The sequence below is a fragment of the Budorcas taxicolor genome, chromosome 3 (assembly GCF_023091745.1).
Source record: "Budorcas taxicolor isolate Tak-1 chromosome 3, Takin1.1, whole genome shotgun sequence".
Taxonomy (NCBI): Eukaryota; Metazoa; Chordata; class Mammalia; order Artiodactyla; family Bovidae; genus Budorcas; species Budorcas taxicolor.
The window spans coordinates 23,431,570-23,448,198 of NC_068912.1; the positions used below are offsets into that span (position 1 = coordinate 23,431,570).

Consider the following 16,629-nt stretch of genomic DNA (forward strand, 5'->3'; position numbering starts at 1 on the left):
CAAGGAGATCCAACCAGTCCATTCTACAGTAGATCAGTCCTGAATATTCATTGGAATGACTGATGCTGAAGCTGAAACTTCAATACTTTGGCCACCTGATGCAAGAGCTGATCATTAGAAAAGACCCTGATTCTGGGAAAGATTGAAGGCAGAAGGAGAAGGGGATGACAGAGGATGAGATGGTTGGATGGCATCACCAGCTCAATGGACATGACTTTGGGTAAACTCTGGGAGTTGGTGATGGACAAGGAGCCTGGCATGCTGCAGTCCATGGAGTCACAAAGAGTCAGACATGACTGAGTGACTAAACTGAACTGATACCAATTTCATTAAAATCACACTTACTAATTTTTGCCAAGGCACCTTCCTGCTCAATATGAAGAACCAAACATTTTCCAAGTATAACCCACCTACCAGCTGCTCACCCACTTAATTTCTACATGATGTATTATTCACATTTTCTTGACTTGCTGGTAAGTAGCTATGAAAATACTGGACTCAAGCAATACATCAACATTCAATATCCCATAGGAACAGCCTTTCCTACAGTTTTCCAGAGTGATTAGGTTGAAGATGATCAGGACATAACTGGTCCACTCAGAGCCATCTACAACATCCTTTTTTCTTAAAAAAAAAAAAAAAAACAAAAAACTATTTATTTGTTATTTTTTAAAAAGATTCATTTATTTTAATAAATATTGATTTACAATGTTGTGAAGGATAATTGCTTTACAATGTTGTGTTGGTTTCTGCCGTACATCAGCATGAATCAGCCACAGGTATACACATGTTCCCTCCCTCTTTTTTTATAATTAAATTATTTTTAACTGAAGGATAGTGGAAACAGTGGCTGACTTTATTTTGGGGGGCTCCAAAATCACTGCAGACGGTGACTGCAGCCATGAAAATTAAAAGATGCTCATTCCTTGGAATGAAAGTTATGATCAACCTAGACAGCATATTAAAAAGCAGAGATATTACTTTGCCAACAAAGGTCCATCTAGTCAATGTTATACTTTTTCCAATAGTCATATATGAATATGAGAGTTGGACTATAAAGAAAGCTGACTGCCGAAGAACTGATGCTTTTGAACTGTGGTGTTGGAGAAGACTCTTGAGAGTCCCTTGGATTGCAAAGAGATCCAACCAGTCCCTCCTAAAGGAGATCAGTCATGGGTGTTCATTGAAAGGACTGATGTTGAAGCTGAAACTCCAATACTTTGGCCACCTGAGGCGAAGAACTGACTCATCTGAAAGGACCCTGATGCTGGGAAAGACTGAAGGGCAGGAGGAGAAGAGGACGACAGAGGATGAGATGGTTGGATGGCATCACCAGCTCAGTGGACATGAGTTCCGGTAAACTCCGGGAGTTGGTGATGGACAGGGAGGCCTGGCGTACTGCGGTTCATGGGGTTGCAAGAGTCGAACACGACTGAGCGACTGAACTGAACTGAACTGAATTGCTTTACAATATTGTGTTGGTTTCTGCCATATCTCAACATTAATCAGCCATAGGTGTACACATGTCCCCTCCCTCCTGAGCCTCCTTCCCACCCTGTCCCACCCCTCTAGGTTGTCACAGACATCTGCTACATGCTGATACTCTGATGCTGTCAGACTGCTCTGGTGATTTCTTCCAGTAGTTTCCTAAGTGTGCTAGTCTCAATTATATCAGGAATATCCACAACACTCAATTTTGTGTTTCTTAAAAATGGCTATTCCAAGATGTGAGCCACTGGTCCACCAGTCTGGTCTCTTGTAACACTGTGGGGAGGGGTACAAACTTGGATTCTTCTTTAGCAAAGGGTAACACCATGGCAGAGTCTGCACAGAAATATTCTCTATAAGGCAGCCACAGATCGTCCTTTGCAAACTGCATATATATTTGGTGTTATTGCCTTGTATTTTGGTCTGTTTAATTTATGGACTGAGGAAAGCAGCTTACTGTGTTAATGGACCATATTATTCACAAGCAATGGCAAGGTGGTAATCATATAACTTCACCATCACAAAGTAAGTTTCCAACAAGTCTTTGAACAGTGTGAAATATTAATATCCCAAACCAAAACCACCCCAACTATATCCGTTGTCTGTCTAGACCTCACTGCTTTTTTCTTCTATTAAGACAATTATCCTAGGGCTATTTCTTCCCATGAAAAGTGAAAGTGTTAGTTGCTCTTTGTGACCCCATGGACTGTAGCCTGCCAGGCTCCTCTGTCTATGAAATTCTCTAGGCAAGAATACGGAAGTGGTTTGCCGTTTCATTCTCCAGGGATCTTCCTGACCCAAGTATCGAAATGGGGTCTCCCCACACTGCAGGCAGATTGTTTACCATCTGAGCCACCAGGGTAGCCCATTTCTTCCCATAAGAGTGTTCAAACTGCCACAGAGGTGGTTATTTTTTCAGGCTTCTTCCCCAAGGCTCTCACATACACTTAGCCACACAGTCTGGTCCCCTTACTTCGTCATGCATCACCACCTTTCCTTAACATCTCTAAGCTGAGGGACAAAGACCTTCTCCCAGAGGCATTTTCTGTCTTTCAAACTTCCTCTTATATGGCTTTCTTATCATAATGGAAAATTCAGGAGGAGGAAAAGCAATCAGCCATACCAGTATTTAGAGCAAAAAACTGGGCCTTGGATGCTATTTTTAGAGTTTTTCATTCCTTTTCATAAACATTTACTGAGAAGTTACTTGTATAACAAGCACCAAAAATATCACGATGAAAAAGAAATGCCCTGAAATCAAGATGCTCAGAGCTGTCTACTGGCGGTGGCAGACAGGATTCAAAGAGATACTTATTAGAACAATGAAATTTATAACAGAGATTTCAGAACATAAATGAGATATAATTAATTTTGTTCTGATGGGGAGAGGGGGTCTAGGAAATCTACAGAAAACCGAGACTACTGAATTTAGGCCTTGAAGGATGGGTATGAATATGTAAGGAAACATGACAAAGACTGCAAAGTAGGAGACTGAAGAGGGTGAGCAGGGCTTTAATTTTGCTCCCCTCAACCTGAGTCAACATCAACTGCTCCTTAGGCCCCTCCAATTTCCTTTTAACTTTCCCCTCCTCAAGCCTGCCTCTCTCAAACTCTAACCCTCAGGAGGGAGTATTAGGGTTGTCTAAGTGAAAACTGTTTCTTTTGTGCTCCCCTCCTCCAACATCATAGCTTCATCTAACTACTTAGACTCCCCAAAGATCATATAAAAGGTCAGCAAGAAAGGACTAGGACTAACATTTACATTGTAGTCAAAATGCCTACAGTTATAGACCATACAGAATACCAGAGAATCTGGAAGAGAGAAGAGGCCGGAGGTTTAGGATGGTAGAAAATATGAGTGAATATCTTCCTTTTTTTTTTCTTTACTATTTTTATCCTAGAATGTTAATTCTTCTTTAAAATATTAATAAACATATTCTGATTTATTTACACTGCTCTTTTACTAAGGCCCTTGATAAAAGATGAACTATGTAAGGAACTGGGCTCAGTGTGATCATCTCAAACAGTGCAAATTTGCTGTTTCAGCTCAGTTCAGTCGCTCAGTCGTGTCCGATTCTTTGTGACCCCGTGAACCGCAGCCTGCCAGGCCTCCCTGTCCATCACCAACTTCCAGAGTTCACTGTTTATTGGGGTCCAAACACATATCCTGTTCTAATTCCACATTTTTTAAAGCTCATCTGTCATGAACTTATAGATTCTGATTCAAATAAATGTTTCTAATGTTTAAACATCTCTTTTTCATATTTTAAACTTATATTCACATTCAACCCTTACAGATAGAAAATGTCCAAAAGGACAAGGAGAACTGTGGCTTGCTTTCTTGGCATGTGGAATCTTAGTTCCCTGACTAGGAATCTCACCAGAGCCCCCTGTATTGCAAGCGTGGAGTCTTAATCACTGGACAGCCAGGGAAGACCTGGCTGAGGATTTTTAAACGGTAGGGCTTCACAAGTGGTGCCAACTTGGAAACAAAGACATCCACAGGTAACAGTCTCCAGACTGCCTGTGTGTAACTTTATAGTTCAACGTGTTTTCTTACACGGGAATTTTCTTCAACACTAATCTTGAATTAAATGATCATTATTTTTATTGTGAACAACCACCACCACCAATGAAGCCACCACCATTTATTGATTGACTGATTCTTTCCAGCAATTATCTCATTCAATTCTCCCATAATCCAATAGGTCCTGTTATCCGTATTTTAGAGGTAAGGAAATAAGAGGCCTAGAAGGATGATGTAATTTGCCCAAGATCATCCAGCTAGCTGATGGTAACAGTGAACTTGAAATCTATATCTGACTCCAACCTTCACACTTCCAATATGTCCTGTTTCTACTCACACATTTACCAGGAGTCTCCTTTGTACCTGCCCTGACTCCAGACAAATGACCCCTGAGACAGTGAGATGTGAGGAAGGGTAAGCAGTGCTGCTGTGGGAAGGAGAAGTGAGTTACACTCAAATCCTGACATATATTTGTTTTTTGGGACACCAACTCATTCCCAAGACACACATGGTTCACAATGGAGCATTTGCGTCCTGGTATATTAGATGCCATGTGACAAGTGATTAAAATCCTAAAAAGGAAATGGTAAGTATGACTTTTTACATAGGCTCTATCCTGAAAAGTGAGTCATCCACTATTTTATACTTCCCTATCTCTGCCCACAGTCCTCCAAATGGTCATGACTCCCGTGAATCCTTTTCTGTGACAACAGTTGGCATTGTCCCTAAAAGACAAAGGGAATAAACCGACAGGCAGACGATGTGATGGAAACAGATACAGTCAAAACTGGGAAGGCCATTAGTGAACAAGCTCTGAGATGTCTCAGATCTTTTTTCCTCTTGCTGAGAGAGACACGGAGTATATCTTCTCTGCCCCAAATATTGCCAATATCCCCTCTTTGGCATCAGAATTGCAAAAACACGCATTCAAATGCAAACGGGGTAGAAGTCACAGATGCAGAGCACAGGACCACTATGTAATAAATCCACTGAGATTATCATTTTTTTCTCATCTCAAGGCCTATCATTATAACCTCGGCAAGCTGGAAAGCTTAATTGGCAAAGCCCCTCAGAACACAGAGAACATCACTTGTGAATCTCCCTCTGCATGCTGACTAAGTGTGAGCTGACTTGGCAATGACACAGTAACATCCACTTTTCTCCAGTACAGGCTGCAATTACACCCTTCGCTCAACAGAATCTATTCACTGAGAGTGGCTGTGGCCCAATGGAACTCTGGGAGGCAGTTTTCTGAAGTGCTAAGTCCTCAATCACTACCAGGAGCTACAAGCATCACTATGCACCAGCAACAACTTTGAATATTATGACCTATTTTGCTTCTGCACTGAATCTTTATTCTAAAAGGAACTTACATTTTTCATGCTGCTATTCCTCAAGGTTCAGAGAAACTGCTTAACACTGTGAAAAGGTATTAATAAAGGATAGTTCAAATAATTATCTCACTTTGCCTTATGAAGTTATTAGACATGCAGATGTCTAATAAATTCTCCTCCCTGAATCAGCCAAGACACTGATATCACTCTTTCAAAAGAGATGTGAAAATGATCTGTTCTGAGTTCAGCCATATTACTCAGGGATGGCATATGGTCTCTCTGCTCTCTTCTAAAAATTAGCTTGGCTTTTTATCCTTGGTCCTGGCAAAGCAGTTTTCATTAACAACCACTCTTCACAGGACGCTGGGGAATGCGGAGGCTGAGGCCCTCACCAAACATCAAGAGATAGATTACTTTTTTCTGTTTCCACCTACCTTTTTATTCACATAACCTTTTACCTTTTCCTTCCTTGATAATGTCTGTTTTTAGTGATTTTTAAAGAATTAGGTGTTCTTTTCAGAAATTTTGGAAAGGACAAAAATGCATAGGAAAAAATTAAAAAATGCTACCACTTAAAGGCAACATTGATAAAGATTTTTATGTATTCATTTTTAACTGTTCTTCAGTTTATATGCCTATGTGAATTCCAAAAAATAGAAATAACACTGACCATGTAATTTTGCACCTTGATTTTATTAAGCTTCCCTGGTGGCTCAGATGATAAAGAATCTGCCTACAATGTGAGAGACCTGGCTTCAATCCTTGGGTTGGGAAGATCTCCTGGATCTGGAAATGGCTATCCACTCCAGTATTCTTGCCTGGAGAATTCCCGGGACAGAGGAGTTTGGTGAGCTACAGTCCATGGGTAGCAAACAGTAAGACACAACTGAGCAACTAACATACATTGAAATCAGAGGTTTTGAGGATTGCATTTTTAGGGGAAAAGGAAGCATCAGGGGAGGAGACTGGTGAGAAGAGGAGAAGAGTGTCACATTAACCTGCCCAAGATTAGAAAGAATGAATCTAGAGTCTTCCTTCTCAGTATGGCTTTATGATGTACTAAAACAAAGCTGACAGAATCCCAGAGGATAACAAAATTAACTCAGGTATGAGATTCTAAAGCAGTGCTGAGAATGATTCAAATAGCTCACTCTGAGGTCTTGGCTCAGTGGGGAGATGAATGAAGAGCAGATGGCCTGGGAGATATGAAGGAGTGAAGGACCTGGAGTAAGTGATAAGGTAAACTGAATATTCAGAAAGGATGAGGAGATGGAGGACTTGACTCTGTGGTCAGGGAATATACTTTCAGAGTTCAGGATCCTAAGGATAGAGAATTTGGAGTGAGGATGAACTACAGTGTGTACTCATATGTGCTCATAGTGTCCTGAAGTGAATTAGAGTTAAGAAACTAGGAGATCAAGTTACAACAGTAATATATATGCATGCCTCGTGACCTGTCTAGAGTGCCAGCACCTTGAAGGCAGGGTTTTTATATCATTCACTATCATGTATCTAGCATTTAAGAAGTCTAGATCATAACAGGAATCAGATGCATATATTTCTTAAACAATGAATAAATAGCATTTGAATCAATAATGGCATCCAGGTTTGATAACCTGCTGTATTCATTCTATATTAATGGTAAGTAGACACTTACCAAACAGATACTCACATGAAACTTGCAGGGAATGTTCTCTAGAAAGTTCTTTACTGAGGATCTGCTATGTGTTAGAAGTATTGTAAGATACTGAAGATTTAGAGACAAAAGACAGTCCTTTCTTCCAATAAACTCATAGCATATGTAAACCAATTAGCCACATGCAATGCTAAAGAAGGCATAGTGTGCTCTGGCTACAGAGAACACCCAGAACTAGGTTCCAAAAATAATCCCCAAAGGAGGTAATGCTGAAGATAACCTCAAGGGATAAATAAAGATATCCTAGCAAAGGCAAGGCCAGGTTTGTGGGTGGGAACAACTGGTATTTTAAGGCCCACTCATAATAATTTTAGCTCAGGATGAGTAGAGAGACACCAGCTCCCTAGGTCTGCTGGCAATGATGCTGCCCCAAAGCACCAATCATGTGGAAATATATAAGTAATGCACAGAAGAACTTTTTCTAAAACTAACTCAGTTTCAAACTTTACATGTTGTCACTTGGTAGGACAAATGTAAATTTCTTCCTGCTATAAAAACATATATTGACATAGCTTTAAAGCAGCACGTAAGAGGTATTAACAATAATCCCATAACCAAATACAGTATTTTTTCACTCCTTGCAACAGACATCCTAATATGTATGCATAATTTTGATGCAATTTATACCCACTTTTACTTTATTATACTAAAATTTTGTTTGTTACCATTTCAGGAAACACTTCAAGATGGTAACAGAGATTAATAGTGACAGTGAAGCAGTTTACTCTAGAGAGGGGTACAAGTTGGGAACATTGCAACTGATTCACCCGGGATTATCCTAGAGTATGCCACTTTATATCGGAATGTCTCCACTTTCCCTTCTGAATACAGAAACTCAAATATTGAAAAAGATATTTAAACTGAATGAAATAATCTTCATATTAATATGTTATATGAGCTTAAACCCCAAGAAGTTTGCAATGTATTTCCAAGAACTAGAAGTGTTTGACATACTCTAGTCTAATAACACTTGATTATTCTACTTCTAAGCATCTGTCATTCAAAAATAATTTGATGGAAGGAAATGCTCTAAGCACATAGTTGTTTATCAAGTATTATTTATAATAGTTAAAAACTGGACATCTAAAGGACTCAGTATAGGGTAATGATTAAATAAAATATTATTAATATAATACAACATGATGGGCTATTCCACATTATGAATAATAGTATTCCACATTATGAAATGGAAAATAAATATATTCTTGAATTGAATGAAGTGCTAGAGATTACTCAATTTAATTTTCTTCATCAGTCTCTATGTCAGCAGTTATTTCTTCTCTACACTCCTTCTACTTTGGCCAGGATAAGCAAATACTTTTGGCCAGGAGCAGGTTACCTTTTCTCTAACTGACCCTAGAGAAGCAAAGGAAGAAAGAAGTTTTTGCAGACAGAACAAGCAGAAAAGGACTAGAGATAATGACACAGATTAAGGGAAAATTTATTAGACACTATTAAATTGCTATGAAAATACAAGTTGTTCTTATTGTTAAAATAAATAGTCTGTGACTAGTAAGATGCCTCAGCCATGAGAAAAAGAGGAAAATTCAGATCATGCTTGTCTTGATGATCACAGAACTCAGAAGATGTCCTGAGACAGAAGAAAACAAGTGCTCAGTGCTTCTGAATGTTTTAAAATAGAATTGGATAGAGCTACCTTGGGTCACCATGACATCTCTTTTATTCTGGACTTTCTTCTAACTTTAAGCACCATTTGACTTTTTGCCAGAGACAACTCGTGGAATGTTCTGAGCCCAGCTTGGAATTCTATTTCTAGAATAAAACTTCAATTCCACTGCCCATTTCAATAAGAGCAGGGTCCCAGTGCAACCACTGAATGGATGGATACTCCATACAGCCTTGGATGAACCACCCCTGAGCTGCCCAGAGTGGAGAGGGCACTGTGATGAGGGTTAGCCAACTCTTCCTTTCAGATACAGAAACAACCACTTCCCAGTTTTCTGATATATTTTTAAAAATTTCGTAATTTGGCCACGCCGGGTTTGATCTTAATCCGGCCACGCAGCACCTTTGATCTTCATTGTGGCATACAGGAGTTTTAGTTGCAGCATTTGAAAACTCAGTTTCAGCATATGGGATCTAGTTCACCGACCAGGGATTGAACCCAGGCCACCCGCACTGGGAGTGCAGAGCCTTAGCCACCGGATCATCAGCGAAGCCCTTCTTCTGGTATTGTAGATCCAGCCTTAGCCTATAAGCTGCAAGAAGAAGGACGGAGTCTAATATGCGGGAAATAAGAAAGTGGGGATGAAAGCACTGATAAATTTCTCAAGCTCAAATCCAAATATGGTCTATTTAAAAGCAGATCAGAGTTGCAAAGGCAGAGATTTTCCTTCCCCAAATGCAGAAAATTAATTGCTAGAAGTACTGTATGTTAATCAGGAAATCCAATATCCAAACATGTTTCAACTATAAAATTATGAAAAGGAGTATTTTCCTAATAGAAAGTGTTACATGTAAAGCAGCAGCACCTCTACAAGCAAAGGTACCAGAACCAACCAGATCTTCATGCTCCAGGGCTTACTTAACCTCTCTAGCTTCAGCTGCCACATCCATAAAATGGGGCAAATGCCATCTCTGGTTATAACTGCATTAGCAAATAGGCCTCTCCGTTAACTCACCACAAATTCAAGATAAATAAATGTCCCTGTTTCCTTTAGGCTGAGAGTAAATACTGAGCAGAATAATTGCAAATAAGCTTTCAATGGGTAGCTTTTAAATGCAATATAACTATAATAAGTGGGCATCTTATCTTACTTGAAGGTTACACTTTAATCATGTGGGAGGGGAGAAGTAAAATAAAAAAATTTAAAAATTTTGAGACTGAATTACTACTGAATTTCTTGGATATTACTTCCCTTCTTTAAATGTTCACAGCCACAATGGGCAAAAACAATTAATGCTTCCATTTTATTAAATTAAATTACAGGGTAATAGAAAACAAACCAAAACAGATGAATTACTTTGCTAATTTCCTTTCCTAACCTTCAATCTTAAGTGAAGAGAAAATTGCTCAGTCGTGTCCAACTCTTTGCGACCCCATGGACTGTAGCTTGCCAGGCTCCTCTGTCCATGGGATTCTCCAGACAAGAATACTGGAGTGGATTGCCATGTCCTCCTCCAGGGGATCTTCCTGACCCAGGGATGGAACCTGCATCTCTTACGTCTCCTGCACTGGCAGGCGGGTTCTTTACCACTAGTGCCACCTGGGAAATCTTAAAGGTGGCCCCTAAATAGTTCAAGTTCTCTTTTTCTTGAGTTATTTGTTCAGGGAAGTTGTATAAGGTTCATATATGATTTGCCTTACTTTTATTTAGCTTTCCCATATGCTAGAAACAATAACATTTCCATGTAAAGGAGGAGGAAAATTAGTAATGATCTTTCCAGCATTTAACAGTGTGGCAGGCTGAATAATGGCTCTCCAGGTAAATCCGCATTCCTAATCTCTGGAACCTGTGAATATGCCACTTTCGTGACAAAGGGCACTTTCAGATGTGATTAACGATTTTGAGATGATAAGACTATCCCAGAGTACCCCCACTGCATCTAATGTAATCACAAGGGTCCTTGTGAGAGATATATAGGAGAGTCAGAATGAGAGGAGGTGGGATGAAGAAACAGACTGGAGTGAGGCCTTTGCTGGGAAGGGGCCATGTGGACAGTCTCTTTAGGCTGGAAAAAGGCCTCAAGGAGAAACACAGACCTGCTGACCCCCTGATTTAGCCCAGAAGACCAATTTTCAGACTTCTGACCTCCAGAACTGCAAAATAATAAATTGGTGCTGTTCTAAGCCACTAAGTTTGTGGTAATTTGTCACAGCAGCAAAAGGAAACTACTATAAACAGGGATTCATACTCCACTGCTCTAGGGAGACGCTATTCCCGACTGTTGCTGTTTAGTCGCTAAGTCGCGCCCTACTCTTTTGTGACCCCATGAACTGTAGCCAGAGTGGGCTGCCATTTCCTCTTCCAGGAGATCTTCCCAACTCAGGGATCAAACCCACACCACCTGGAGGGCAGTCAGATTCTTAACCGCTGAGCCACCAGGGAAGCCTGCTAGTCCAGACAGGTGAATGCTAAACACTTAGAGAGGCTTCCTAGGTGGTTCAAGTAGTAAAGAATCCTCCTGCCAAGCAGGAGACGTGGGCTCAATCCCTGGGCTAGGGTTTGATCCCTGGATTGGGAAGATCCCCTGGAGGAGGAAATGGCAACCTACTCCAGTATTCTTGCCTGGAGAATCTCATGGACAGAGGAGCCTGGTGGGCTACAGTCCATAGGGTTGAAAAGAGTCAGACATGACTGAATGACTGAGCATGCACGTACAAACACTTAGAGCAGTAGAAGCGGTTTGCCTGATGGATTCTAGATCAATGAGGTGAGCAAAACTGCCTTCACCACCACCTCCTCATCATGCCCATGAGTGTATGGCTCTGACAACTCTTTCCTGATTCATGGATATTAACTTGGTTAGGGACCAAACCATTTTTGTGTGTGTTTGTTTTTGGCCACAGTCTGGGGATCTTCCCTGACCAAGGAATCAAACCCACACCCCCTTCAGTGAAGACATGGAGTCTTATCCACGGGACCACCCGGGAAGACCCAAACCAGCGTTTTGTAAAGTCAGTGTATTCACTGGAAATTTGCTGTTTCAGAACCAAACATGCTCTCTCCCAATGATTTAACCAAAGAGTCTGGCAGCAGTCGGGCAACATTCTTGGGGGGAAAAAGTACTCCCACTGACTTGCACAGGGTAGATGACATACAGCTGGGAGTAGGGGATATTTAAGAACTCAAATACTCAGCACCCTGTTCTTTACGGGTAGACTGAGCAAGATAAAGAATATGGAGGCTTATGTGAAGAATCCCTCTGTGAGGGGAATTTCCAGAAATGCCAAGAATGAAATCTGGGAACAGAATCATAGTCTTAAACTTATACATAAGCTTAATCATAGTCAGGGTAAGTAAGCAGCTTCAGAAGCAACTCAGAAACCAAGTAACCTACAAGACTCAATCAAATGAAGCAACTAAGAGAACAGACTTTGGAATTAGATAGTTCCAGGCTATATTTCTTCCTCAGCTGTGTGTGTTACCTGGCCAAGATTTTAACCTAAAGTTCAATCTTCTTGTCTTAAAAATGACTATATTAACATTTCCTTAAGGTACGTCCCTGGTGGTCCAGTGGTTAAGAATCCACCTTCCAGTGCAGGCGACGCGGGCTCAATCCCTGGTTGGGGAACTAAGATCCCACATGCCATGGGGCAACTAAGCCCACATGCTCTGGAGCCCCCACACCACAACAAGAGAGTTGGTGTGCCACAACAAAGACCCCGTGCAGCCAAAATTTTAAATAATAAATAAAAAATAACATTTACTTCAGACCTCACAGGGTTACAGGGATTAGGCAAAATAAAGTACACAAAGGGATTAACACAAAAGCTAACAAATGCAAGCTTGATATAAATGGTAGCTTTATAGTTAATTTTTATTCTTTGAATCCCCCAAGTAGAACCCCTCAGGTAGTAAAGAATACACCTGCCAATACAAGAGACCCAGGTCCAATCACTGGCTTGGAAAGATCCCCTGGAGGAGGAAATGGCAACCTACTCCAGTATGCTTGCCTGGAGAATCCCATGGACAGAGAAGCCTGGTAGGCTACAGTCCATGGGGGTCACAAGAGTCAGACAAGACTTAGCAACTAAACCACCACCACCACCACCATCACTGTGCTCCAAGAGCAGCCAATGCATATGTCTGCCCTAGCCTCTTCTAGAATTATAGACAACAAAGTCAAAACCTCAAAGGCAGAAACCATCTTTCATTCATTGGTTTACTCTCAGCATTCAGCACAGTGTGCCTTTCCTGTATTGGCTCACATTTAAAATGTTTATGAACTGATCTTAGCTGCCAGTTAGGAAGTATCTGAGACATCAGTTACGATATATGATTACAGGATTTTTCCATCTGTGAGCCATTAAGTGGTGAAATAAACTGAGTCACACAAGCATTTTTTTTTTTTTAAGTAAAAGAATAGGTTGGGAAAGATCAGAGTACAGAACACATAGTAAGGTTAAGTACTGTTACATGAAACATTTGATTCAGTTACACATTGGTGTGCATTTGGTTGCAGAGTAAATACATTTCTTATTGAGGGTAGAGACAGAAAACAAGTGTGAACATAATGACTCTTCTACTTCACCAGCGGTTGGTGTTTTCTGTCTCTTTCATTTCAGCCATTCTGATATGCACACAGTTGCATGGCATTGTGGTTCTAATCTGCATTTCTCTGATGACTAGTGGTGTGGAGCTCCTTTACACTGTATCTCATCTCTTTGAATATCCTCTCTATAATCACTTTAGAAAATTGTTCAGAAGTATCTACAAAAGCTGAACGTGCATTTCCTATTACCTAGCAATTCCATATATTTACTCAACAGAAATGTGTACTTATGTTCACCAAAAGACAGATACAGGAATCTTTGTAGGAACACTATATTCATAATAGCCCCAAATGCTCATTAATTACAGAATGGACATATACATTTGATATATCAACACATAATAGAATCCTACATAGAAGCAAAAGTGAAAGAACTGCATCTACACACAAGGTAGAAGAATTGTACAACATAAGAGTGAGTCAAAGAAGCCAGATACAAAAGGGTACATGGTGGATAATTTCACTTACGTGAAGTTCAAAAGCAGGCAAAACTTATCTATGGTGTTAAAAGTTAGGATAATGGTTATCCTGGCGGTCACAAGGGCTTCAGGGGTGCTGGTTATATTCGCTTTCTTGATCTTAGTGCTTGTTACATGGGTATACTCAGTTTGTTAAACTGACTTAACTCTAAAGATATGATTTTGATTTTTCTGACATTTCTGAATTTGTCTGAAATGACTACATCGAAAGTTCAAAAAAGTTAGTAAATAATACTTTTTTAAGTGAGAAAAACACTGATAGAGAGCAAGAATCCCTGATACATTCATCCTCATTATCATCAAGTATTCACCAAGTCTGTGCTTGAATAATTCCAGGGTTAGACACCTATTTATGTCCAGGAAGGTCACTTGTTAGAAAACCTTTCCTTTGCACCAAGCTATAACTTGCATTCTCACAACTGCTCCCATTGGTTGTTCTGTTCTAAGAGATTCCAAATCGGCCTAATCCCTCTACCACCAATTGCTCCTCAAATATTTTAAGGGAGCAATACAGCCTTTCCACCATCCTTCCACTGAAAAACAAAAATGAAGTCTTTGTCTCCAGACCTCATCTCTGATCCTTGAATGAGCTCCATTTGAAAGAATACTAAAAACTTTAAATATAGCCAGCACCCTTGAAGCTCTCACCCTAAGTCTTTACTTCCCCAGACTAAAGAGCCCTGGGTCTTTGGTCACCCCTTAAGTGTGGTTCTCAGCCCCCTGATGACTCCTGATTGCACTCCCGTTATTCAGTGATGCTCAAAATGCAACTCTGGCCTCTAGGAGAGGCCTGTGAAGAGCAGAAAAGAGAAAAAAGTAAATCTGGATAGTGTACTTCTCATCAACACACTCTCACCTTCAATGTGCCCTTTCTTCAAAGTTCACGTTATACAGCTTTCACATGTTGAACAACCAGCTAAAATCTCCCAGGTCTATTTCACAAGTACTGTTAAGCACCATATTTACCTTCTGGGTTAGTACAATTTGCCCTCTGTTAGAACTCAATAACACACGTCTGCAGAGAAGGCAATGGCACCCCACTCCAGTAATCTTGCCTGGAAAATCCCATGGACGGAGGAGCCTGGTGGGCTGCATTCCATGGGGTCGCTAAGAGTCGGACACAACTGAGCAACTTCACTTTCACCTTTCACTTTCATACATTGGAGAAGGAAATGGCAACCCACTCCAGTGTTCTTGCCTGGAGAATCCCAGGGACGGGGGAGCCTGGTGGGCTGCCATCTATGGGGTCTCACAGAGTCAGACATGACTGAAGCGACGCAGCAGCAGCAGCAACACACATCTGAGTTCCACTCCAATTCTCCACAGCTAAATCTTGGAGATGAAGATCTATCTGTTACAGAAACATCTCTGAATACAGCCTTTCCATCACTCTTCCACTGAAAAACAAAAATGAACTCTTTGTCTCAAGACCTCATCTCTTATCCTTGAGTGAGCTGTATTTGAAAGTATATTGGGGGGAAGCAGTGGGGCATGGAGGAAACACAATTCCACAGCGTATCTCCAAATTCTGACCTAAAAGCAGCTGTCACCCTGACCTCGACAAAGCCTAAGCAATGACCGGCACCCTGGTCTCCTTCTCCTTTCCTCCCACAGAGTCAGCTTCAACTGGAGACTCTGGAAATGAGCTCTGGTGTGAGCCTAGTAGAGGGTGAAGTTGAGAAGGAAAACGTGGCAGGCTGAGAAGCAATCTGATGTTTTTCAAGGTATCTGAAATCAAAGGTATCTCTAAAGACAGACCTGAGGGAATTCCCTCTGATCTGTGGATCAATTAAAAGAGAAACCCTTCCACAAAAACTTCCAGCGGCCTCACTGGATATTTTTAACATTGAAACTAAGTGGAAGGGAGATTCCTTAAGCAGCGAGACACCAGAGAACAGATGGACAGATGTGCAGGAGACTAGAAGTGCGCTGGGAATTAGGGAGGAGGAGGCGATGAAAAGAGAAGCTTTCAAAAGCCCCTAATGGTGAGGGGCGACCTCTCCAAAAGGGTAATGGGGTGGAGGTGGCGGGGTGGAAAGACACCAAAGCCGGAGCGCGGCGGGAAAGACGCAGCTCACCTACCGTGCCCACGCCTGCTCCATTTTCCAGGCGCTGTCCTGACTCGCGGGGCGCTCCTCACCCGGGAGTGGAAGCAGCCTGGGAAAATGAGAAGCCTGGCCCTCGAATCTCCAGCGCAAAGAACCGTGTCTTCCCCAGCTCCCTCCTTCTGTGTCGGCGAAGAGACAGCTCTGCTCCGTGCTTCTTTAGAAAACCCGATTTGACGTGGCCAAACCTCCAGCTAACCGTGCTAGGGCACAAGGGAGGGACTGTTCTCAGCAGGAAGCCGACAGGAGCCGAGTGGCGCCCAGAGCTGTTTGGGGAGCTGGGGCCAGGGGCAGCGCGGCGGTGCGCGCACACACTCCAGCCTGAGACACCACTGGCTGGCACGAGTTGCTCGACACCAGCTGAGCTGTCAACCGCGAGGGGAGGCGGGGCTCCCCGCAGCCAGCGTGCCTGGGGCCCAGTCGGCCCCAGGTTACACGCCGCCGCCTGAACACACCCTTCCGTCTTCCCTGCCTGGATGATGCTGGCAGAGGAGCAGAGGGCTTAGAGGACTCCGCACCAAGACCCCTGTCCCTCCCCTGAACCACCGAGGGGCTCTGGGAAAAAACAACCAACTGATGGGAAAATCTGGAGAGGAAGTCCTCTTGGGTGCCTGCATCACCCCACCCACAGGTAACCCCCCAGCCGGAGCTGGAGTCTAGGAACGTTTTAGGTGCAATCTGAGAGCAAATGCAGCCCTAACAGAGTTACAGGACATGATGCTATTTTCCCAGAGATCTCATATGTCAGCGTCACCATTAACGT

General features: G+C 41.9%; 1 protein-coding gene across 2 annotated transcripts in view; it reads right to left on the minus strand.

The window, feature by feature from the left end:
* The window catches only part of PDE4DIP (phosphodiesterase 4D interacting protein), a 203,936-nt gene extending 187,939 nt beyond the window's left edge, over positions 1-15,997 (minus strand). Inside the window, exon 1 of one of the 2 annotated variants that reach the window (XM_052637981.1) lies at positions 15,844-15,997. In XM_052637981.1, the coding sequence (XP_052493941.1) occupies positions 15,844-15,863 (20 nt within the window). In that variant the 5' untranslated portion in view covers positions 15,864-15,997. The remainder of the gene's footprint in view (positions 1-15,843) is intronic. The other variant, XM_052637980.1, reaches the window with a different exon arrangement.
* Between the last annotated feature and the right edge of the window lie 632 nt (positions 15,998-16,629).